The 26,424-nt window shown below is 43.9% G+C and overlaps 1 protein-coding gene across 12 annotated transcripts in view; it reads right to left on the bottom strand.

The window, feature by feature from the left end:
• The window catches only part of dmd (dystrophin), a 1,582,845-nt gene that overhangs the window by 1,026,982 nt on the left and 529,439 nt on the right, over positions 1–26,424 (bottom strand). For 11 of the 12 annotated variants that reach the window (XM_055644518.1, XM_055644513.1, XM_055644515.1 and 8 more), the window contains exons 8-9: positions 24,646–24,827; positions 15,475–15,600 (exon numbers count right to left, since the gene is read on the bottom strand). In XM_055644518.1, coding sequence (XP_055500493.1) covers positions 15,475–15,600; positions 24,646–24,827 — 308 coding nt within the window. The remainder of the gene's footprint in view (positions 1–15,474; positions 15,601–24,645; positions 24,828–26,424) is intronic. The other variant, XM_055644521.1, reaches the window with a different exon arrangement.

Genomic DNA, 26,424 nt, shown 5'->3' with positions numbered 1-26,424 from the left:
TCTCTAAAAGCCAAATTATCAGCGCTGTATGCATCGTAAAGCTCAGTAATTCACTCCCTAAAAAGACATACTGCAATTACAGCATTGTCACACTGTTTAGTTTAGATGTGTAACGTGCAAACAGGCCCTTCCGATCACCCACTCTGCGCCGACCATTGATTACCCGAACAGTAGTTCTATCCTACATCCTAGGAGCAATTTACAGAAGCCTATTGACTTAAGAACCTGCACGTCTTTGGAATGTGGGAGGAAACCAAAGCATCGGTAGAAAGCCCATGTGGTCACAGGGAGAACCGACAAACTCCGTACATCATAGTCCGGATCGAATCCAGGTCTCTGGCACTGTAAGGCAGCAACTCTACCACTGTGCTATTCTGTGTTTTTGAGTGTAGCCAAATCCTACATTGCGTGACTTTGAAGTTAAAATTTCTTTCCTCACATAAAACATAATTAGTTCCATCACGTTTGCTTTGCATCTTAAAGGGGTTTGACATTATATTCATTGATGCTCCAGAATCTAAGTGCAAGTAGCTGATGATATAGCAACAAGTAGATTTTTTTCACAATAACTTTTTGAACCACAAAGAATTAAAGAAATATGGCCCACGTCTATTTACATCTTTCGTGACAAGCCGCACATACCGAGCTGTCATCTCCTCCCACGGGTTTAGATAATCCTGAACTGTCTTGCAATATGTGCTTCCAGAGAGTTTTCTTCCCACCTGTCGGCATTCAGCATGACATCGGGTCAGTAACCGTCTGCCGCCTCAAGCTGTTCGTGCTTGAGAAGCTGCAGCACTGCTCCTCAATAATATCATCTTTTCTTCAGCACAATGACTCAGAGCCTCTGAGCTTTGGTAATAAAACACCAGTTCATCAGACGCATTTGAATAAATAATGAAACAAAGCAGTTACGGTCAACATCAGATGCGAGCAAGTCTTTGATGGAAACAAGAATACAATTGCTCACATTTTACTGAAAGGAACAATTACCTACTCCTCCACTTTATAGCTTAGCACAAAAATTACAAATCATCAAAACAGGGTTTTGCATTATTCATTTTTATGTACTGTGGAATCAAACGTCAGGAGGGAAAGAAAATGAGTAATGACATTCAAAGAACTCACTTAACAACCAAACAGATTTTCATCATCAAAAAAAGGGCACAAAATGCTGGAGTAACTCGACAGGTTGGGCAACATTCCTGGAGAACATGGATAGGTGACGTTTCAGGTCGGGATCTCTCTTCAGGCTCAAGAAGGGTCTGCAGAAGGGTCCCGACCCGAAACTCCATCTATCGATGTTCTCCAGAGATGCTGCCTGACCTGCTGAGTTATTCCAGCACGTTGTATGTTATAATTTGAAAACCAGCATATGTAGTTCCTTGTTTCTAAGTAATTTTCCCATCGATGGATTTTTGTTTTCAAGTAACCAGAATCTATCTTGCCATAAAACATTTTTTCCACTGTGAAACACATCCCATATTTGATAATTCTCCACTTGGTAATTTGATAGTTTGGCAGTAGAATTGGACTGGATCTCACTGCCAAAAATATATCAGCAAGGCTGACAAGGATACTCTGAAAGCTTATTCCAAAAAGTAGAACATCATGACTAATGGAAGGAAATTCAACCTTGCATTTCGCTAATCATTACTGCATACTTCCAAACACAAGATTGCTTGTCAACCTGACATTGAAATCTGGAGCTTGTTTTTCATCTGCAGCTATTCTTCGTATTGATCAATTTCATTGCATTTCTCTTGGTGGCACGTACATTTTTTTCTCATTGGACTACGTCCCAACCATGGCATATCATATGTTTAAGAAGGAACTGCAGATGCTGGAAAATCAAAGGTAGACAAAAATGCTGGAGAAACTCAGCAGGTGAGGCAGCATCTGTGGAGCAAAGGAAATAGGCAACGTTTCGGGTTGAGACCCTTCTTCAGACTGATGTGGGGGTGGGGGGGGGCAGGAAGAAGAAAGGAAGAGGTGGAGACATTGGGGTGTGGGAGAGCTGGGAAGGGGAGAGGAAGGAAGAAGAAAGCAGGGACTACCTGAAATTGGAGAAGTCAATGTTCATACCGCTGGGGTGTAAACTGCCCAAGCAAAATATGAGGTGCTGCTCTTCCAATTTACGGTGGGCCTCACTCTGGCCATGGAGGAGGCCCAGGACAGAAAGGTCGGATTCGGAATGGGAGGGGGAGTTGAAGTGCTGAGCCACCGGGAGATCAGGTTGGTTATTGTGAACCGAGCGGAGGCGTTGGGCGAAGCGATCGCCAAGCCTACGCTTGGTCTCACCGATGTAGAGCAGCTGACACCCAGAGCAGTGGATGCAATAGATGAGGTTGGAGGAGGTGCAGGTGAACCTCTGCCGCACCTGGAACGACTGCTTGTGTCCTTGAATGCAGTCAAGGGCTGAGGTAAAGTGACAAATGTAGCATTTCCTGTGGTTGCAAGGTAAAGTGCCAGGAGAGGGGGTGGTTTGGGTGGGAAGGGACGAATTGACCAGGGAGTTATGGAGGGAGCGGTCTCTGCGGAAAGCCGAAAGGGAACGAGATGGGAAGATGTGGCCAGTGGTGGGATCCCGTTGGAGGTGGCGAAAATATCGGAGAATTATTTGTTGTATGTGACAGCTAGTAGGATGGAGATTTTCGCCAATTTTAGGTATTTTCTCCTTCTTTCCCCTCCCCTTCCCCGCTCTCCCACAGCCCACTGTCTCCGCCTCTTCCTTTCCACTTGCCCCCCCCCCCCCCCACATCAGTCTGAAGAAGGATCTCGACCCGAATTTCCGAAGGCCTATTTCCTTCGGTCCATAGATGCTGCCTCACCCGCTGAGTTTCTCCAGTATTTTTGACCACCTTAGGTATTGGCAAGTATTTTTTCAGTCCTTGACTTATTATATTCCTGAATCCCAGTGCTTCTGCATGCAAACAAACTCTATATTTCTTGATGGGGTTGCTGTGGGGCTTCAGATGAGATGGGCACCATCCATCTCCAACAACTGATGCAACATGGTGCAACTGGGAAAGAAGCATCATCATTCAGGTCCACCATCTGGGGAAATTAGCTTTGCCTGATCTACTCATGACTTTCTGTGTCATTTAACTGCCCAATTTACTTCATTTAGGGATGGACCTTTCAACTAATGCTGAAAGAGGCCTGATCCTTGTAACAAATTCACATAGGAGAAACAAAGCATGCGTGCGCTAGATTAGATTAGACTTTATTAATCCCCTTATTCAGGGGAAATTCAGATGTCCTTGCAGCACACTAATAAAAATACAACATAGTATTCATGAAGAAATTCAACACCAAACATAAAACACCCCCCCACAGAGGTTCCCACTGCGGGGGAAGGCACAAAGTCCAGTCCCCATCCTCTTGTCCACCCAAAGTCGGGCCTATCGAGGCCTCCACAGTCGCCGCCACGGCGCCCGATGTTCTCGCCGGGTGATGGTATTCCGGCGTCGGGAGAACCCCCAGCGGCTTGGGGTGCCAGGAACGGCCGCCTTCCCACCGGAGCCCGCGGCTTCCAAGCCAAACAGACCGCGCCAGACGGAGCTCCGCACACTGGTGATCTCGGCGAGATGTAAGTTCAACGTCGCAGCTGGCCGCTCCACAGAACCGCGGCTCCACGATGTTATTATCGGCGGTCCCAGCATACTGGAGTCCCAGCGCGGCGACCCAGGAAAGGCATCGCCCGCTCCGCGATAGCGCTCCAGCGCTGCGCCGCCGCCAAAGCCGATGTTCTGCGCCGCCACCAAAGCTGATGTTCTGGGCAGGGCCCCTCAGGAAAACGTCGCTCCAGGACCCGCTGGTAGGCCGCGAGGACGGGTCGAAGACGCTAGGCTAGAGTATGACCACAGTGATGTAGCACAGACCATAAGATCACTGCTGAATGCCGTGTAACTTTCTGAATCACACATTGCAGACAAATGAAGCACAGGACAGCAAGTTTTAAGAATACATTCGACATACAACAGTTGTTGGCCATTTTTCAGCTACAATGTTCTTGGGAAGCACACAAAAACATAGCAGAACTCGGAAGGAATTTCCAGCCCCATGTGTTCATGCTAAGTAAGTACTGCACAGAATAGAATGCGTCGGAGGTCAAAAGCACTGGGGTAGCGAACGACAAGACAGCATTAGCCTGTTTTGGTGCGACTCCTCCATAATCCACTGATAATACACATGTATTGGCTGGATATTCTATCTACGTCCTGCGATGTTTCTCTGCCTGATATTGTCAACAGAGGAATACATGGCAATGGAAAATTAAAGAGTGGATGAAGAATCAAGTGGAAATTGAAACAAATCATAAATCTTTAAAGCCCCAATGACAGAGTTCAACCCACTTTCCTTCTGCTCTGTGTCTGCCCATACCCCGGCTACCAGATGATGTGGTTTGATGTGCTATGCAATTCTCCCAGTTATCAAAGGGATTAAGTTCTGAAAAAACCTTCCCACTTGCAGTAATTTGTCGAGCAGCAGTACGGTAAATGTTTAATTTTCAGAGCGATAACCAATTGTTTAGGAGAGTAAAAAAAGGCATTGAGAAGTGAGTCTTCACCTCGCTGGAAGTATGCAGGAAATCAAAAACAATCCCTGGTCATTTGAAGAAATCATTCATTGAGTGGCCTCCATTACCAGATGGAAGCACGCAGTTGCACAAGAGTGCTTAGTTTTTCCATTTTCATAATTTGACTGCCTCCTTTCTAATGACCGAAACAAAAACAATTGGTATAATCGCTGACTTATACCAATCCTGTCTTTTATTAAGCAGTATCCAGATGTGTCCCCCACCCGCTCTGAAGTCAACAAAGCCTTCATAAAGTAATAAATTAAATGATTTATTTTTAATTCCCCCAAGAAATTTGATTCAGTTAATGTTGATATAAGGAACTGCAAATGCTAGCTTACAAAATAAGGCACAAACTGCTGGAGAACTCAGTGGGTCAGGCAGCATCTCAGAAACATAGAAAATAGGTGCAGGAGTAGGCCATTCGGCCCTTCGAGCCTGCACCGCCATTCAATATGATCATGGCTGATCATCCAACTCAGTATCCCGTACCTGCCTTCTCTCCATACCCCCTGATCCCTTTAGCCACAAGGGCCACATCTAACTCCCTCTGAAGAACGTGTTTCAGTCAGGGGGATAGAAGGGGGGGTGGAGGTGGGGTGGCGAGAATGCAGAAGAAGGGGCAAAACAGAGCCTGTCCAGTGGTAGGCGGATACAGGTGAGGGGAGTGTTGGATGGACAGGTGGCTAATCCAAGGTTGAAGATGAAGATGTGATACAAAGGGATTGAAAAGTTGAACATTGTAAAACCAGAGGAAGGTATGCGAGTGGATAGGGAGGGAAGACTTTTGTTTTTCCATTGTCATGATTTAACAAGACTCCTTTCTATTGACTTAATGAAGCATTTGTAAGGTAACAAATTAAATTAAAGTATTTTTTAAGAAATTTCATTGTTAATGTTGGGGAAGGAAAAAGCTGCAACATGGAAACAGCAGTAAAACATTTTCAATATGGCTCAAGTTGTGCAATAGCACTGTGAATGTGCTGACACTGTACAACTCTAACAAAGGGTATTGCCCAAACTCTCAAGAAACCCTTGTGCTTAAAAAAGTCCTAATTTTAATCTTTCCAGTGCAGGGAATGGCATGAAAAATGTGTCATTTGCCTCCCCAGGGAAGATAGCATGTCACCCTGAGTTGGTGATATACGTCATTTCCAGCTCAGCAGACCGGGAAGCTGTGTTTGTTGCCCAAGTTGGACATATACGCAGCTATGGAAACCTAGTGAGGAGGAAAATTGTAGACAATTCTCTGGAAGAGAAGATTTGGATGAAATTTTCATTCTGAGCTATTAAAGCTATCAAATTCTCTCAACACATTGCTTCCTTAAAGCAAGCATTGTTTTTTTTCACATGAGTAGTTTCATACAACTATCATTTACTACACAGCTTCAGAGTCAAACTCATTGAAATGGAAGTTGTGTCCTCAAAAAGCAGAAGCAAATAAGGAGGGCAGGTTCCTTTTCTTAAGCGACCGAGATTTTATGGCAATTAAAACGTTTAACGATCACCTTTATACGGAAATTGAATTTAAATTTTGAAATTGCGGGATTTGGACTCTTGTCCTTAATATAATCATGAAGATTTGTGATTTGTGGGTACAATGAAATAACTTTAACAAGCACCTATTAATTTTACAACTATTCATGACTATCAATAATAGACAAGAATAGTACATGGAGAAGAATTATGGGACAGCTCTTCCATTATTGTCCATTAAGGCAGAGATAGATAGATTCTTGATTAGTACATGTGTCAGAGGTTATAGGGAGAAGGCAGGAGAATGGGGTTTGGAGGGAGAGATAGACCAGCCATTATTGATTGGTGGAGTAGACTTGATGGACCGAATGGCCTATTCCTTAGGACCTTATTGCCCCGGTCACTTACTGCCTGCCCCACTGTCGCACTGCTTCACTCAGATACCCTCAGGCTCAGCTGATAAGGAGGAATTTGATTCCGAACACTTCAGCATGTCCCAGTGCAGCCCATAGGACACATAGAACCAACAGACACACCATCAGCAAATCCAGTACTTTCAGGAGCACTAAATGTTTGTTTAGATTTGTCAACACCATTGACATTCAGAAATGTTCAGTAGCACTGAAGTCACGGATTCATGTGAATAAGACACATGACCCTCAGCCCGCCATGTCATGCCATCGATCAAACCCACATGGATACTCGTCAAAATTACCAGCAAAACTCTCAATACCTTGGTGACTGATGTGCTTTGCTCCCTTAATCTGGTAAACCAGTGACTTCATGTGTTGAAAGGTCATGCAGATGCTGGTATGCACCGAAGATAGACATAAAATGCTGGAGTAACTCAGCGGGACAGGCAGCATCTCTGGAGAGGAGGAATGGGTGATTCCCTTTCCGTGCAGAACACCCATTCCTTCTCTCCAGAGATGCTGCCTGTCCCGCTGAGTTACTCCAGCATTTTGCGTCTATCTTCGACATTTAGTGTTACCACTTTGCCATTCTGTTTTTACTTTCTTAAATATCCCTCCATAATTCCTATACTTGAAAAGAACCTCCCTATTTTTTCAGTTCTTTCTACCTGCTGTTCGCCACTTATTTTTTATCTCTTTATTAAGCCCCCAATATCCCTTGACATCTAACATTCCTTGGACTTTCTTTTATTTCCTTTCCAAAAACTTGTTGTCCTGTGGGATACGTTAATAACTAAAAATATTGTTAAAGATGATTTCAAATAAACCAAACACTAAAAATGAACTCAAACCATTGCAACCAACATTAATAAGTGATGAAAAATGTTTTAAACTTTCTCCTAGAAATCAAAATTTCCATTCATCTGAATGCGAACTGCAGTGCTCGTTGGTACAGAGCGCAGGATTCTCAGCCAGAGGGATGTGAATCTTATGGGGGATCGGGCAACCCCATTAGATTCCATGACGGGTCCATTGACAGAGCCACAGGCAAAAGCAACACCATAAAGGGCGGCATGGTGGGGCAGCGGTAGAGTTGCTGCCTTACAGCGCTTGCAGCGCCGGAGACCCGGGTTCAATCCTAACTACGGGTGCTGTCTGTACGTAGTTTGTACGTTCTTCCCGTGACTGCATGGGTTTACTCCGAGATATTCAGCTTCCTCCCACACTCCAAAGATACGGAATGTAGGTTGATGGGGGCGCTGCGAGTTGGCTGCCCTGTCAGCGGGGTGTCCATTATTTCAAAATTTTGGGGATTTTTGGTTTACCTAAGTGTTTGTTTTGGGTGTTTCTCGGTGTGTCTTGTGTGGGCGGGAGGAAGGGGCAAACCATTCTTCAGTCACCCTTGACGGTGAGGCGACTTTTTCCATGTCGCTTCTCTGCCTCCCCTCTCACGACCTAACAGCTTGGATTGGTGCGGCCTTTCCTGGAGTCGGGCCTGGAGCATCAGCAGCGGTCGCAGCCTGGACTTTTTCCATCACGGAGCAGGCGAACCCTTGCCGGCGGACGCTAGAGAGGAGATCTCTGATCGCAGGCCCGCGGGCTAAGACATCCTGAATCCGCGGTGTGCGGAGCTTCTAACCGCGGGCGCAGCGTGGACTTTCCATCGCGGAGCCTGGGATCCCTCGCGCGAGAAGAGCTCCCACCGCTGGCCTGTGACCTATAACATCCTGAAGCAGCGGACTCCGGTAGGAAAGTGCCGATTCGGGCACTCCAAGCCGAAGAGTGTAGTTCGACCGTTCATGGCCCTGACCACGGGTGAACAAGGGAGGAGGACTGGCTGAACTTTGTTGCCTTCCACCACAGCGAAGAATGCTGTGGTGGATGTCTGTGTTAAATCTTATTGTGTATTGTGTGTTCTTTTTAAGTGTATCGCTGCTGGCAAATTCATTTCACTGCGCTTTCAGGTGTATGTGACAAATAAAATTGACCGACTTGACTTTCATTGGCTTGGTGCGTGTATAAATTGTCCCTAGTGTGTGTAGGATAGTGTTAATGTGCAGTAATTGCTGGTCGGTGCAGACTCGGTGGGCAAAGGGCCTGTTTCCATGCTATATCACTAAACTAAACTAAAAGATGAACATCTGGCCGGCCACATCCAGCTCTGATGGAGGACAGCCCTGAAGATACCACAATATGTCCGAGTTTGAGCACTGCAGTCAGGACACACCTCCCACCAGGTTTCTAATATTCAGGGGAACCAACAGACACTGACTGTATTAGCAAGCACTTACCCCAATAGCAGGTGAACAGATATGTAAGCATCAGCCAAATTAATTTTACAATGGAAAATGTAGTGCCTGCGGAATTCATTGCCACAGACACTGTGGAGGCCAAGTCATTGGTCTTTTTAAAAGCAGAGGTTGATAAGATCTTGATTAATAAGAGCGTTAAAGGTTAGGGGAGAAGGCAGGACAATGGGGTTGGGAGGGAAAAATAGACCAGCTGTGATCGACGGCGAAGCAGACTCAATGGGCCGAATGGCCTAATTCTGCTCCTATGTCTTAATGAAGCACCAATATGTCTCAGGCACATCCTCACATGGGCTAAGAGGCAGAAGTCTGAGTCATGCCTGATCACTAGATCTATTATTCTATCTAATTTGAAAAGTATGGAAGACACGTACATCTGCCAACATTTCGTGCGGTTGGGCGCCCTCTCTCATCAGGAATAATTGATGGAATAATTTGAGAAAGGACATACTTGCAATTGAGGGAGTGCAGCATAGACTCACCAGGTTAATTCCCGGGATGCCAGAACTGACATATGAGCAAAGAATGGGTCGGCTGGGCTTGTGTTCACTGGAATTTAGAAGGATGAGAGGGTATCTTATAGAAACATAAAATATTCTTAAGGGATTGGACAGGCTAGATGCAGGAAAAATGTTCCCCATGTTGGGGGAGTCCAGAACCAGGGGTCACAATTTAAGAATAAGGGGTATGCCATTTAGGAGTGAGATGAGGAATTGTTTTTCACCCAGAGAGTAGTGAGTCTGTGGAATTCTCTGCCACAGAAGGCAGTGGAGGCCAATTCACTGGATGTTTTCCAAAGAGAGTTAGATTTAGCTCTAAGGAATCAAGGGATATGGGGAAAAGGCAGGAACGGTGTACTGATTTTGGATGATCAGCCGTGATCATATTGAATGGCAGCATTGGCACGAAGGGCAGTGTTGCCTACTCCTGCATCTATTTTCTATGTTTTTATGTTTCTTAAATGCTGGAGGAACTCAGCGGGACAGGCAGCATTTCTGGAGAGAAGGAATGGGAGACGTTTCGGGTCGAGACACATGCATATTCATGGAAACTATGAGTAGGAAACATCTTTGGCAAATGATCAAATAATTTTTAAATAAGCCAAATGGATATTTAATAAGTGCTTCCCTTTCACGGGTTATGCTACGTTATAATAGGTTTGTTATTTCAGTATTGACCTACTTACCAATAAATGGCTGATTCAATGTTACTCATTTGGTTGCAGTAACTCCAGTGCCAAGTTTTTCCCATTTAATTTCCCTATTTAAGAACTGCTTTATGTCTACTATTGCGAGCAAGCCAGCAACCAGGTTGGCTAAAATATAATTGAATCACTTTTTGTGCACAAATGCAAATGAATGCTATTCCTCTTCCTCCCCCCACCTTGGCAACTTCCAAGGTCTGCCTCATTGTGTGCATCCTGTCATCATTAATATAAAAACAATTCAAGGAATTTTATTTGGAGATACAGCACGGAAACAGCCCCTTCGGCTCACCAAGTCCACGCTGATCCTACACACAAGGAGCAATTTACGGAAGCCAATGAAACTACAAACCTGAATGCCTTTTAGAGTGAGGGCGGAAACCGGAGCACCCGAAGAAAACCCTTGCGGTCACAGGGGAAAAGTGCAAACTCCAAACAGACAGCACCCGTAGTCAGGGTCGAACCCGGGTCTCTGGCGCTGTAAGACAACTCTACCTCTGCACCACTAGGCCACCCTATGGCACGGTTCGCTCTTATTCCTGGGCAAATTCACCTTGGAAACATTTTGCAGCTGCTTGAATTGCTTCTCACTCAGCACGTACGAGTCAAAGAAATAGATCAGTCCAGCAAAATTCTTAGGTTTGAAAAGCATCATTCACCCTTAATGATTTTACTTCCACTTTCCTGACATTGGTTGGTAGTTGCTACAAATAATTGGAATCTGAGCAGAATTCAACAGGTACGTCTTTTGAGACAGTAATCTGAGTGGATGGAACCGAACATTATGCATGCATAAACCGCCACCCACGTCCACCTCCTGCAATTTGTGATTAGTCCCATGATCTGGGATTAATCACATTGCCAACCAAATAAAAATAAATCTAGCCATAGCTATTTAGGGTTGACATAATAACATCACTGTAAGTGTTGTTATTTTCAGCCCCGATATGGAATCTGCCCCAGGCGAGGTTCAGGACACCAACAGTCTCACACCCACAGGCAGTGGATTCAGAATGGATTGGTTACAAACTTGTACTTTTTACTGGTTTGCTTTTTTCCTCATTTTTCCATGTTGTTGTCTCCCTTCTTCGACTCTCTCCAAGCTGACTTCAATTGGCCCTTATTTACAGGTGTTGGAACTGCTGTCTCATAGCAGGAGTCACCTCTGGTGCTGCCCGGGTGAAGTTTTCATAGCAGGAGCCACCTCTGGTGCTGCCAGAGTGAAGTTTTCATGTTCTCCCTGTGACTGCATGGGTTTCCGCCCACATTCAAACAACAAAATGCTTGGTTTACTCATCCCTTCTCACCCAAACCATGCCCTCCTCAGCAACTTTCCAATGCAACCTCGGGAGAAGTAACAACTCTCCTGAAACCTTCTCCCTCACCACCATCCAGGGATCCCAGCAGTCTTTCCAGTTGAGACAGAGACTCACCTCCTCTAACCTTATATACTGCATTCGATGTTCCCGATGTGGCCCCATTTACTTTGGCAACACCAATGTAAACTCGGCGACCGTTTTGCCAAACACTTGCGTTCAGTCCACCATGCCTACCAGATCTGCTGATTGCTAACCATTTTAACGCCCCTTCCCATACTGAACTGTCTGTGCTGGGACACCTCCATTTCCAGAGTGAGGCCACACACAAACTGGTGGAACAGCACCTTATATTCCACTTAGGTAGCTTACAACCCAACAATATCAACACTGAATTATCCAATTTCAAGTAATGAACCAAACCCCCACCCCAGCTGCACCCCCCCCCCTTTTTTTTTTACCCCCATTCCACCTACATTCCTTCCTCTGGCTTCACAATTCACAGCTTATCAATCCATATCTCACCTTTTCGTCTTTACATCTCTGGCCTTTGTCCAACCATCTGCCCATCAAAAACTCACTTCACCTGTATCCACTTATCACTTGCCAGGCTTTGTCCTGCCCCTTCCTCTCTTTCAGCTTTCTGCAAGGCCCTCCCCCGACCAACATTACCTATCCATGTCCTGCAGAGATGCTGCCTGACCCGCTGAGTTACTGCAGCAAGTTGTGTCTTTTCTTCTAACATACAGTAAATGCTTGATAGATGGTACAGTCTGGTAGGAGTGAGGGTCATGTTTTTGTTGTCTAACTATTATCTTTACACATTTGCAGTGATTCTCCTGAAGCATGTGCATTCAGAAGCAGGCGTTCCCGACATGCTGACATTCATACAAGAATCTGTTGGCAAATGCCTGTGCATCTGCTGCTATTTCCCTGTAGAAATGAGTATAATGCAACCTGATGGGCTCGCAAAAAATGTTCAATCCATGGCATTTTCTGCAAAGCCAATCACTCCAGCAATTTCTGAGCTCCTGCACCTTTGGTTTTATGATGTTACGAAATATAAACTTTTTTATTAGAATGGCATTTTTGGTACTATTCCAATCATGTTTTGTAACAACCCTATCATCATAAACAGAGTACTCCTGTCTAAAAAGTGCTTTTATAATATAATACCCTCGACTGTCTAGTTTCCCAAAAGATTCAATTAAATGCGTTATTTTTTTTCCGTAATTCCTCAATCCATCTTTCTACCGTGTCATCTAAATTACAATAAGATATGGGCAGCAGATAGCAAGGATTTTTAAAAATTAGAGTTACTTAAAGTATAATGTTTTGGTCCACATTACATCCCAGTAAATCCCAGGGAGATTAGCTTTAAAGGTGTTTGCTCCACTCAAAGTACCCATCCCTCCTGCAAATGACAAATGGCTTGCAAAGTTAAAATGATTCAAGGAGAACATAACTCACTTATTTGACACACAGTCTACTAACATCACCTAAATAAAACATCAACATGAATGCATCTGTACCCTTTGGATGAAGTTATAACTTCACTCAGTGGAACTCAAGAGAGAATATATCATGTTAATTGAGATTCGCAGCACTGGATAGTTATAGTCTATTACTTTGCTTGAAAACAATAACAAAATAAAATCCAAGCTTTAGACCCCTCATCAGACACAATTAGTTTGATGCCGAACCTTGGCAAATAGGATCTAAAGTAATAGTGAGAATAGATTTTTTTTTTTTAAGTATAACACAAGAAAAAAATAATCTTTACAGTTACCATAAAAGAGTCAATATACCAAAGCAATCAATTAGTAACCTTCGTAATATTCTCGATGACATTGAGAATGCAAATAGACACTTCCAGACTGAACTGGTGGATGGCTGCTGGACAAGTGTGTCAAGACATGCACTTCCTACAAGGTTAAACCAAGATTAAGTGACAAGGACGCATCACTCAGAGATGAGCTCAATATGCTCGCTTTGAGAATGCGTAGTGATGGAATATGATAAAGGAGGAAGGTGGGGGAAAGAAATGTAGAATCAGAGAGAGGGATAGTTGGTAGAAGGGAACAGATTGCAGGGATGGGGCAGAGGATAAATGGGCAACCTGGAATAGGGAAGAAAGAGAGATGGAATGGAATGGAATACTTTATGGTCACATGTGACAAGGCACAGTGAAAATCGTGCTTGCATACCCAAGGTATGCAAAAGGTCGCCACATATGCCGCTGACAAAGAGTTACAAAGTAGCGACTATTTGCATGGCTCCTCCTTTGAGCTTCCCCCTCCCCTCCCCATCACCCACTCCTAGTCCTCCATTGTTCTCCCCACCCCCTCCCCCTTCCCAGGGGTCCTCCCTCACCATGTCCTAAATTGCTAATTGTTCTGCTCTCTCCACCCCTCATGGTAGTTTCATCAACCAACATCATACACACCCTAGGTACACAAAAATGCTGGAGAAACTCAGCGGGTGCAGCAGCATCTATGGAGCGAAGGAAATAGGTAACGTTTCGGGCCGAAACCCTTCTTCAGACTGATGACACCCTTTTGCCTTGTCCACATATCACCTCAGCCATGGTTACTACAATGTTTTCTCCCTCATCTGCTTATCAAACCCTCCTCACCTGGATCACTCGCTGTCGCTTGCCCAATGACATCCCAATGACTCTACCATCTATCTCCCTCTGCCCCATCAGTCTGAAGAAGGGTCTCAAGTCGAAACATCAATTCTCCATTTCCTGCCACAAATGCTGGTTGACCCGTTGAGTTCCTCCAGCAATTTGTTAATATTTTATTGGAGAAAAGATATTATATTACAATACTTTTTCTTCAGTGCACATTTGGAGGCAGAGTCGGTACAGACCTTCCCCAACCTACAGGCATTTAGAGAATCCACTTATATTGCTTTGCTCCTTACTGAGACTTGCCTGGCAACCTGTCAGGATGCATCAGTCCACAGCGCTCAGTGGCACCAAATACTGTGGCAACCACAGGCAATCTTCCTCACCAATCCAACCTGGTGCATCAGACCCTCTGATCATACTCTCCCATCACTACTCATTAAGCAATAATAATTTTTTGAAGTCAAGAGTGCTTTTTTGTAGTCATCCATTAAATTGCTCAAGCAGCGGCCAAGCTGATGTTCTGCAACTGTGATTGGTAACAGGTCAACACATTAACTGTGATGATAATGACACAGACCTGCAGTTTCATTAGGAAACCTGGCAATGGAAACCTCATAATGAACGATCTTAATCTGGCCGGAGCTTTCACAAAAATGTTAAAGTGACCCAAAACACACGAACAATTAATCATTAATATTGTAAAGCTATTCCTGACCTTGTGATTTTCCAGTCAGCAAGTGAATATTTTTACTTTGTGAGCCAAGGAATACTAATATAAGCTTGAGAATTGTAATAACCCTTGTTTACTGCCAGATTCATATTTGATTAAGATCCAATAATATGCATTCACATTTTGCTTTGTAAAAATGAAATTAGCAAGTTGGATGAAATCAAGTTCTGAACAAAAATATAGTTTTTACCAAAGCTTTAAGAGTTTGAAAGATACTAACGAAATGTGGGGCAGTCACAAGTTTGCCAACCTGTTGTGTTGCTGCAATAAAAGAAACCCCATTGTGCCATTTTGCTACATATGACAATTGAACGCTCTTATTTCTTGCTCAAGGAACGTCGCAAAGTAATACAGATATTGACTGAAAACGCTTTTTGGGAACATCCTCTTAAGAGAAAACAAGGGCATAAAATATTACACCCATGGTTAAAATTAATACAAGTGTCGATAATGTTATGATTAATTCATTTTAAACACTGCAGATTAATGGTGCTAATTTCTTTTGCACAAAGTTAGTATACAGTGTATGGATGTGCAGTACATGTGCTGTGAAATGAACGTACCCCTGCTGCTTAATATTCTACAAAAATAATGGCATTATAGTAATTAAAATCTTAATCCAGCATCATCACAATAAAAGTCCTTAAAACAATTATAGCATCCATTCCAGTATGAATTAGTGCCACACATGCAGAACGATGCTTACATCTAGTTTTGTAGCACAAGTAATCCAAGTCACAAATAATGGTTGAGTGAAGTCAGGACAAAGGAGCGAGCAACATTCAAAAGATCATGCAGCAATAACAGACCTTTTGAGGGAGGTCCGTTTTTTGGTCAGGAGACATAACGTAAGCGGTGTGCGTGTAGGCATAGCTTTTGTAGCGCTTAGAAGGTGAAGGAGTGCGCACGTGGCCTTGTGTGACACAGACCGTGACCTAGAGGAGGGAAATTGGGAAAAGCAGACAAACATTGTGGAAAGTGGTCAGCAAGTAGAAACAGATGAGAAATGCACACACACACACGCACGCAGACACACACACACACACACAAAGTGATGAGGTAGTTCCAGTCATGTCACAAGGAAACCTGACAATTCAACACCATTGCTGTGTTTCTGTCCTTCACTCCAACAGTAATAAAAGACAGGACTGAAAATTCTTCCATCGCTCTCAAATCCAGGTTAAATAATTGACACAACTGGTGCAAATTGTCCACACAGCCAAGAGGTATGTGCCAACGTTTCACTGATTAAGGCAAAACATCACACTTCTGTGCAGCCTTCCATCCAATGTCCCTTCTACAAGTGTCAGTGGCACACTGTTTGCTGGGATATCACTGGGTTTGCATCATTTTATTAACTTTGGTTCAATTGGGCATCATGGTGTCATATCAGTGGAGTTGCTGCCTTACAGTGCCAGAGACCCTGGTTCGATCCTGACCAGGGGTGCTTGTCTGTATGGAGTTTGTATGTTCTCCCCGTGACCTGCATGGGTTTTTTCTGGGATCTGTGGTTTCCTCCCACACTACAAAGACAGACAGGTTTGTAGGTTTATTGGCTTGGTAATATATGGTAAATTCTCCCCAGTGTGTATAGGTGTGTACAGTCAGTGTAAGGGGGTTGCTGGTCGGCAAGGACTCAGTGTGCCGCAGGGCCAGTTTCCTTTCTGTATCTCTAAACTAAACTAAATCTTCCGAGGTAATCCCTGACTGATTAAGAACCCTGAAAGATTAACTCTCTATGACGGTAATATGAAGACTTATCCCATTAGATTTTCATTATCTAGTAATAAAGAAGAAAGTGAGGGTCAGAAAGCATTTCTGGAGAACATGGATAGGTGATATTTTGGATCGGGGCCCTTCTTCATCCGTCCTCATTCACTGAGAAATGAAGAAGACAGGTCAAGATTGTCTCCAACCCATTCCTCACTATCCAGACAACCACTTACGTGTACAGGCCAAAAACAAGGAACTGCAGATGCTGGTTTACAAAAAGAGGCACAACGTGCTGGAGTAACCCAGTGGGTCAGGCAGCATCTCTGGAGAACATGGATAGTTGACATTTTGCATTGTGGCCCTTCTTCATCTGTGCTTCTCCTCCTCTCTTCCAGCTTGCTTCCCCCCTTCCCCCAATCTGTCTGCAGTTCACAATTCACAACTTTTCAATATTATTGTCTCACACCTGTCCTTTCACCACTGGCCTTTGCCCAACCATCTGCCCATCAACGCCCCCTCCGCCTTTACCTGTATCCACCTATTATCTGCCAGGCTTTGTCCTGCCCCTCCTCATTTCCAACTTTCATTCTCCTCCCACTTCTTCAATGTCTGAAGAACGGTGCCGGCCCTAAATGTCATCTATCTATGTTCTCCAGGGATGCTGCCTGACCCGTTGAGTTACTCCAGCACTTTGTGTCTTTTTTTGAATACTTCTAAGCAATGGAACTGGACATCAAGGGGCCCATCACCTCCTCACCTTTTAGTCACTAATTGTACACTCTGGCTCTGATAATACTGATGGGGTTTAATTGAAAAATTCATTCTATGAAATTGTACACCATAAATCTTACATATTAGTCTCATTATTATTTTTATTTTGAAAGTCTTCCCTTCAGCTCACTAACTTACTGTCCATGGGAAAAACCTTTCTGATTATTTTTTTGAATTGCTGACAAACACCAACGTGTGATTTTCAAGTGTGCACCCTCTGAACATGTTGATGGGGTGAAAATAAAAGATAATTATGTCCTACCTGCAGTAACAGTCCTTGTTCACTTCTCAAGTTGTAAATGAGCCATTTAACCAGAGTATGTGATGAGCAGATTGCTCAAGCTGTCATAAAAAACACAATGTCGCTGCAAAATGGCCCAGTGTAATTTCTGAGTGGCTCATTTTAACTGGGAGCCCACTTCATGTACATATTACTGCCACACACCAGAGTGAAGGGGGCATATAGTGAAACAATATTAATCTACTCACATCATTCAGCAGATGTCAAATGGATGAAAATAATTAAAATGTTGATCAAGGACCAAGTCTCCTTGTTTAACAAATGTTGGAGGCAGAACTCAATCTTGCAAATGCAATCAGCCTAATTATACAGACTCTGATTGACACCAATCTATATCAGCACTTAACCACCTGAGTGCAATGGAAAAATAAAAGTTCACCAAAACATTCACCTTCTGAGCCAATGTCCTTTATAAGTAAGGTCATAAGGTTTAGGAGTAGAATTAGTCCATTCGGCCCATCAAGTCTACTTCGCCATTCAATCATTGCTGATCTATCTCTTCCTCCGAACCCCATTCACCAGCCTTCTCCTCATAAACTCTGACACCTGTACCAATGAAGAATCTATTCATCTCTGCTTTAAAAGCAAACACTGACTTTGCCTCCACAGCCTTCGATGGCAAAGAATTCCACAGATTCACCACCCTGTGACTAAAGAAATTCTTCCTCATCTCCTTCCTAAAAGAGCGTCCTTTAATTCTGAGGCTACGACCTCTAATCTGAAACTCTCCCACTAGTGTGCACCCTCTGAACATGTTGATGGGGTGAAAATAAAATATAATAGTAAGATTAAACGCGAACTTACCAGTTTGAAGTTTGATCTTGATTTTATGAGGAGTTACGATGAGCGATTACGTGAAGAAGGGCCGTCCGTCTGCGTGCGCGTCAATCTTCAAAGCAGCGGTGTTAAATCACAGATAAAAAAGAAGACCTGAGAATAGTAAGATTGTGAAGAAACTAGAACTTCCATATGACCTTGATAGTATGAGGGTGGGAGTGGTGGGCACGTAATCGCTCATCGTAACTCCTCATAAAATCAAGATCAAACTTCAAACTGGTAAGTTCTCGTTTAATCTTACTATTTTACTTCGGAGTCACGTGAGTGACTACGTGAAGATTTCAAAGCTCTGTGATTTTACGCCGGTTACGAATCCAGGCGTCACACACTGAATGGATTGACCATGGATGCGTGTAATCATTAAAAGCATTCAGACATTACGTAGTTAAGTAAAGACACTGATGCTTTAAATGAAAGAAAAGTTTTGGGGTGAAACTAAGGGACAGAACTTAAAATGGTACATGCAAACACTCCACTCCACTGAGAGTGAGATTTGTAGGCAGCCCTGAAAACAGGTGCTGCCGCGGGCCCCTGAGGATACCTGCGCTGACATGGCCCCTCCAGCGGACCTAAATGAGATTCTTGCTTTGGGTCAGACTGAAACTGACCGTGGATGCTCCTCTACTCAGAGCAGGAGACATTTGTGCAGCCCTGAAACAGGTGCCGCTGCCTGCGGGTTCTCCATAATACCCGGGCTGTCAATTAGCTAGATCTCCATCCAGGGAAGCACCCAGTGGAACCTGGATGATTGCAGAAGTACTTCTTTTCTTTTGTTTGTATGGAAGATTATTATTCATTTTATGTAAAGCACTTTGGTGACAATGCGAGTTAAAGGGCTTTCTCACGGTGCGACCTGACGCAAGACTTAACAAGAGTTTAACACCGTGGGAACCTCCTGCGATAACAGTACGGCATTCGTGGACCACCGAGGACCTCCATGGCGCTACCGGCAGGTAGTCGTGTAACTTTGTAAGGTCGGGAGAAAATTCAAACATATTTGAATTTCTCCAAGAGTGACTTGAGCACTTTTTGGTGAGCCTTGCAACATTGTATGAACGCAGATGCCAGTGCGATATCCGTGCGATATCCGTAATGACTCTTGCGGGTACCGTGGGAACTCCTGCGAACGGTAAACCCGGAAGCTTGACAGAGGGGACATAAGGTGAGTAAAAAAGATGGTCTCAATATCGCCAATGGACCATGTGTCCATAGAGGACGTCCCACCTAATTGTCATTGTTTGAGAATCTTTTTCACAGTAAGACTTGCAGAGATGCCTCTCAGAAAAGCGCAAAGAAAGGGGTCAAAGAAAGTCAGAAAGTTTTTAGCCATGCAGGTAAATGAGGAGGAGACTCAGCAAGAGAGACAGGTGGAGAGGCAAGAGGAGATGCCAGAGATACCACTGCCTGTGGGCTCCTTGGAGCAGGGAGAGGGTGATCAAGGTGGATTTGAGATTGCCTCCCCAGTAGCTGTTGCCTCCCCAATAGCCTCAGCAGACGATGGCAGAAGGTAAGGCCATATAACTTCAACAGGGAACAAGAGGGGGAACTGGTGGAGTGGTACCAATGCAATGAGATTCTCTATGACAAATCCAGAGAGGATTATAGAAATAGGGAGAGAAAGCACAACCTGCTGGAGACGAAGGCTGCGGAGTATCCCGGGTGCTCATGTGAGTATCTATAACAATATATTAGTTTATGTACAGGAGAACAATTTAATGTTATCCATGATTTAAAAACATACAATGCTACAGATGTAAAAGTGCTGTTTTTGCAGTTACCTTTAATTTATCTTATGTCTGTCTGTTCCCTGCAGCTGCAATGTAAAAGTAGTGGCAGACAGCTTTTACACCCTCTTCGTTTGAAGTAGGAATCATGTCTCTAATACAGCGCGTCAATGAAAATAACAACCAGCCTGTACTCGAACCAACTTTGTATAGGCATGTCTGCAAATGAGCCAATTCTACGAACGGAGGATATTTATATAGTGTGTGAAAAAAAAGTGACATCATTTGTGCCACGTGATTAACTACACTACAGTGCACGATGTTCATTCACGATTAACGGGAAAGATCAGGAGACGGACAAGTCACTCGCACAAATGACAGAATTGCTGAGTACCGTGGGAACTCTTTATCTACCCCCCGTTATATTGTGCGGAACTCGTGCTGGACCACGACCACTTCACTCTGGTGACATCTTGCGTCAGGTCGTGAGAACCGGCCATTAACTTAAACAGTGCTATATGAGTAAAACTTACTTACTTACTTCCTTTCTTCTGTTTGTCCCTGGGAAGGCTCCCCCCACCCCCTGCTTTTGAGCTCTGATTCAGAGTGGTTTCTTCCATATGTACTTCCTCCTCCAATGGGGAAGACATTGGGCTGCCCCATGTGCGAGGCTCCTGGCACTGCTGTAAGCCCCGGGCTGACACAGGTCATTGTTGGAGCAACTTCTCCAAAAGTTGCCCCATGTGGGAAGGTCGTCCTCAGACGCTCTCCGTTGAGGGAGGGTATCCCTCTTCCCCGGACTGATCTGAGTCAACGGGTTTGTCAGACTTGCGGGTGGTTTACGTCCCCCGGGATCACCAACGGAGCTCCTCCTCCTCCCGAAGTCTCCTGCCGGTTCTATCGGCACTAATGTCGGGAACAAGACCGTCGCCCGCTACTGGAAATGCTGCGGTCTTCGGCAGCCGACTTCCCCGCGAAACGTCTCCTCGACATCTGGGCCCTGAAACTACAAAAAGCTTCAAGCCTGAAAGAACGACGGGCTGGGAGGACACAGTGCCTCTGCCAGTCCGTCGTGCGTGTTGCGTTCAGACATAATGACGCGTACAAAGACGGACGGCCCTTCTTCACGTAGTCACTCACGTGACTCCGAAGTAAAATTATGTCCTACCTGCAGTAATAGTCCCACATCCTCTCCACATCCACTCTATCCAAGCCTCATGACACCCATTTTGGGGAAACCTATTTCACCATCTATCCAATCATTTAGTGACCCTCAACCAGGTCACCCCTCAGCCTTCTCAGTTCCAGAGGACATTGAGGCCTGTCAACAGCCCACATATGAAAAGTAAGATCTGCAACTTTGCAGCATTCCTACCATCACCAGGTTTTCCTACTATAAAGTTGCTGCAGGCTACCATTAGCCAGGAACTAAATGGGACCAGCCACATCAACACAGTGGCTGCAAAATCAAATATCCTTCAGCAGGTGAACCTGCTATCGTCTTTCCACCCGAGTCTCATTCATCATACTTTATCTCATGACACCACTTCACAGTGCACTGTCCCTTTTAACTCTAATCCTCTTTGCAACATCAAGTAATGCAAAACATAGACATCTGTCGTGACTTGAGCTACCTTAAGTGGCTGACTTGATTAGGAACCCCCTGGGGCTTTCAACACATTTGAGGATATTACAGACACGAGGAAATGAAGAACTGCAGATGCTGTTTTACCAAAAAGTACTGGGGTAACTCAGCAGGTCAGGCAGCATCTCAGGAGAACATGGATGAGTGACAATTCAGGTCAGGACCTTTCTTCAGTGTCCAAACTGGGATGGGAGATTGCAACCTTCACGTGGTCCACCCTGTTTCGACTAATGCAATCAACCCGATATGGATCATTAGATCAAAAGAAAACAAAAGATCAAATCGAACAAGTTGACCTACAACTTTAGGCTGTGCACACAAGAAGAAGTGGTGTCCAAACTTGCTATGTTTGCCACATATTCTGCTGATTAAGCCATCAATATATTCATCCACAGATAGGATTTCCTAAGAACAGTATCAGGCAGTGGGTCAGTAGGGATTCTTCATCCAAGTTTAATATTTAGCAGTAATATCCCCCTCGTGGAATAGAAGGTTGCTAATCCGACGTCATGGGTTCTTAGTTACCTCTTCATTTCTTGTACTTACACTTGTTACCACAAAAATGTTTTTTACATACATCAAATCCTCTACAATCAATGGAATAGTAACAGCCTATTAGCCCAAGGGATGTTTGGTAGTGCTACTCATGGGAGTTTAAACTGACACGGCAGGGGAACCAGAGCAGTAGTTCAGTGAATGGAGGGATTGAAGGGAAAGCAGAAGTCCACTTGGATTAGAGGGTATTACTTGGAAGTTACTTGGATTAGAGGGCATTAGCAAAAAAGAGTTGTTGGACAAGCAGATTGTTTTCTCTGGAGTACAGGAGGCTGAGGCGCAACCAGGTAGAAGTATATAAAATTATGAGAGGCATAGTTCAAGTGACAGGAGCAGAATTAGGCCATTCGGCCCATTAAGTCTACTCCGCCATTCAATCATGAATAGATGGGTAAACAGAATCTTTCTCCCCAGTATGGAAATGTCCAATGCTAAAGGGGCAGAGCTTTAAGTTGAGAGGTCAGTGTTTGAAGAGGATTATGTTCAAAAAGGGTTGTGTGGACCTCCTTGATCACATGACCCAGGGTGGAAGATTGCAACCTTCACGGGGTCCGCCCTGTTTCGACGAATGCAATCATCCCGGCATACACAATCAAATAAGATCAAACAGAACAAGTTGTCCTACAACTTTAGGCTGTGCACGCCATACGCAAGAAGAAGTTCACATGACCCTCTGCAAGCGGGTGGTGGGTGGATGAAACAAGCTGCCAGAGGAAGTAGTTGAGGCAGGGACTATCCCAACATTTAGGAAGCAATTAGACAATTACATGGATGGGACAGGTTTGGAGGGATATGGACCAAACGTGAGCAGGTGGAACTAGTGCAGCTGGGATATATGTTGGCCAGTGTGGGGAAGTTCGACCGTAGGACCTGTTTCCCCGCTGTATCACTCTATGACTCTAAGCTTAAGGGGTGGAGGGTGTGATACAGATTCATCCCTTGTTTTGTGCATTTGACACATGCGCAAATAAGTCACCTTTGAAATCAAATTTGAATAGCACCTCCAATGCAGACTGAATTTCTACTCAAGGGGCTTCATAAACACATGCCTGGGAATAAAATATTCATTTACTTCCAGGAGACGATGAGGGCGACTATAAACAATGCAGCTTATTTGTTATTGCTCAGGATGAGTCTGCTGCTGATGTTATGCAGCCAAGATGCATTTATATCCTGATCTTCCTTTCTGATCATTAATGCCAAATTATACCCAGTAGAATCTTATTTATTAGCTCATCTCTATCAGTTCACAACTATCTACACTCTATTTCAGTCTTCTCACACATTCCACACGAGTTTATTTGTCCTATCCTTCCTTAATGTTTCCATATTATTCTAGTCGGATGTAAACACTCAGTGCTCCATCCTAATGGACAATGTAATCAACATTTCCACTAAATCACAGCAGCAGTCACAATGAAGATTGACTGACTTACTTTATGGTTCGAATGCAACGTATTTCACTTTACAATTTCTCCGAGGAAATCATTATTTCGAAATGAAAGTACCATTACCATTTCACAGTTGCTGCTGGGGTTTTTTTTAGCCTGCTTTCCTAAAGTGATAAAAGCATTACACATATTTTCATCATATCATGAACAGGCTAATTTAGCAAGAGTTCTGCAATAGTTAAGATTTAAAGTCTCCGTGCCAAATCCATTTCTGCTCTGCAAAAATCTGCAAATTTTGTTTGGGGATTGCATTGTTATTGTTTACCTAATCTACCTCGTTAAGAAAAAAATACAGGGACTGCCGTGCTGTGGTGAAGTACGTGACCATATCTGGTAAATGAAACGGTCACCATGGCAACATCACAGGCAGCCAATGCAACCAGGAAATAACGACACAATCTTTGTTTAAAAGATATCTGCAGTTAATCACAAACAGTAGAAAACAATTTTGAGAGCATGCAAGAGCATTGGTGAAAATATTCATGGTTATTTAATTTTCTGCTTTAACCCAGATACCATGCATGACTTCCTGGCCAGATATCAAACCACTCCTGGGTTTCTGCCAGCAGCATTTTGCAACCACTAGGATTTCCATGTAAGCAGCCTCAAGTAATTTATCCTATGTTCATTTTCACCTTGTGAGAAAGCAAATGCTTTGCTTCATACTGTCATGGTCTAAATCGGGACAAGAGCATGTGGACACAATAATAATTAATTTAACCTACTGAGGAGTGAAGAAAATTCTGCCACAACTCAGACCGGCGATTGCAAAAAATGTGCTTTCCCTTGGTGTAGGTTCACAACGTTGCAGGATTCCAAAATCACTTTTTTTAAAAAGCAGCTTTGCAGACAGAACATGGTGGGAACCAGCGACAATTTAGAACATCCCAGAACCTTTAATGCTCGGAGGGCTAAGTGTTAAGGGCAAGCGTAGTGGTGAGCATATTTAACATGGACTTTAGGACAAGTTTTCATATTATCACCTGCTGGGAGAAATGTTGTTTTTGCAGCCTCTCTCTCTGTTCTTCCTGAGTAACTTTTGGCTGTCGTGGCAGGGTTTCAACCTCCTGGATGGCTTCAATAGTTACTTGCTGTGGCAGAACCTGGAAGAGCGACGTGATGTACATAATGATGGATTTCTTGTCTGGATGTGCAGTTGAAACGTCTGTAAGATAAGAATTGAGTTTTATTCTTTCAGAAAAAAAGATTTGTTTACTTGCACTTCCGAAGGAGGGAGATCCAAGCCACTATACAGTAAATACCCACCAATCAACGCATCAGAAATGTGGACCGTCTAATGAACAAGACACTTTGAGACGCATGTCCTCAAGAGACTAATTAGGGCAATGCAATATAGCACTGCTCTTTCAAATATCAGATCTGCATACAAATGAAGACAGTACATAATTTCACAATGGATATTATTCTCTTTCCATGGGCAATGCCAATTCTGTCACTGTTCTTGGGGGGGGTAGCTGGCCAGTGACATTTCGTATTTCACTGATTGTTATCATGCATAGGACGCAGAGAAACAATTAGCCGCATGCTGAAGTGCCAATTCCTTTGAAGTTGAAGTGAGAACCTGGATGAGTGTTATACCAGTTGAACCACAATGGAAACAACTGACCATGAACATTTCTGAAAGCATTCTCCCGGCCATTATTTCAATATTCTGTTTTCTTTCATACCTCTATTTATAAAATTAGACACAATTGCAGTTTTATGCTGCTTTGTGAATCCGCTTCATGTAACCTGGTCACAATCAATTCTCGCACTTTTGTTTTTAAGTCATATTTATCGGGAGGAAAATTAATTTTCCTCCCTCCCGCCACCCATTCTCCATTTTCCCTACCCATGCTTTTCTCTAACCCAATCACTGTTGTGTCATTATTTATCCCCTCACCAGTCTCTCCTCAAGGTGTGCACTCCTTGTTGGAGCAGTTCCTGTGGTACTCTGCTGCTGAGACTGAGACTGACAAGGGTCCCGACCCCAAAACGCCACATGAGTGGCATGGGTGAGGGACAGACTTGAGAAATGTATAGACTGTATTTAACAAGGTGTAGAGCTAGAAATTGTCGGATGAATTTTTTCGCACGGTTCACGTATTGTATATATTTATTATTTGAATAAAGTCTATTTTGAAATTTTTAAAAAATCAAAAAAAAATCACCCATTCCTTTTCACCAGAGATGCCGCCTGTCCCGCTGAATTACTCCAGCTTTTTGTGCCCATCTTTGGTGTAAACCAGCATCTGTAGTTCCTTCCTACACATCACCAACAACAATGGTCCACAGTGCTCTCTGTGCTAAGATTAGCACGATCCAGCAAGTGGCTGGTAATCAAGCAACAAACCTCAAAGTGAAACATCCATTCTGGACCTGGAGCCCGATGATCAGTTATTGCCTTCCTATCATCAGCAAATTGGGCATAGAGTGAAGCTCAAGTTTGGGCTTTAAATTCCTGACAATTCAAATTTGCCAAAGATAGACACAGAATGGTGGAGTAACAGTGGGACAGGCAGCATCTCTGAGGAGAAGGAATGTGTTACGTTTCAGGTCGAGATCCTTCTTCAGACTGAGAGCCAGAGGAGAGGGTGTCTAGAGATAAGGAGGGGTAAGGTGTGAAAACGACAGATCAAAGCAAACGATGAATAGGATGTGCAGAATGGTTCTTTGTTTGCCAAGGGGAAGGTGACAACGAGGCATACAATCAGTAAAATTAATCAGGAGGACAGTGAAACTCGTCAGAGAACTAGGGTGGG

Source organism: Leucoraja erinacea, chromosome 13 (assembly GCF_028641065.1).
Source record: "Leucoraja erinacea ecotype New England chromosome 13, Leri_hhj_1, whole genome shotgun sequence".
In the NCBI taxonomy this organism is placed as follows: domain Eukaryota; kingdom Metazoa; phylum Chordata; class Chondrichthyes; order Rajiformes; family Rajidae; genus Leucoraja; species Leucoraja erinaceus.
This window is presented reverse-complemented; position numbering and strand designations above follow the sequence as displayed.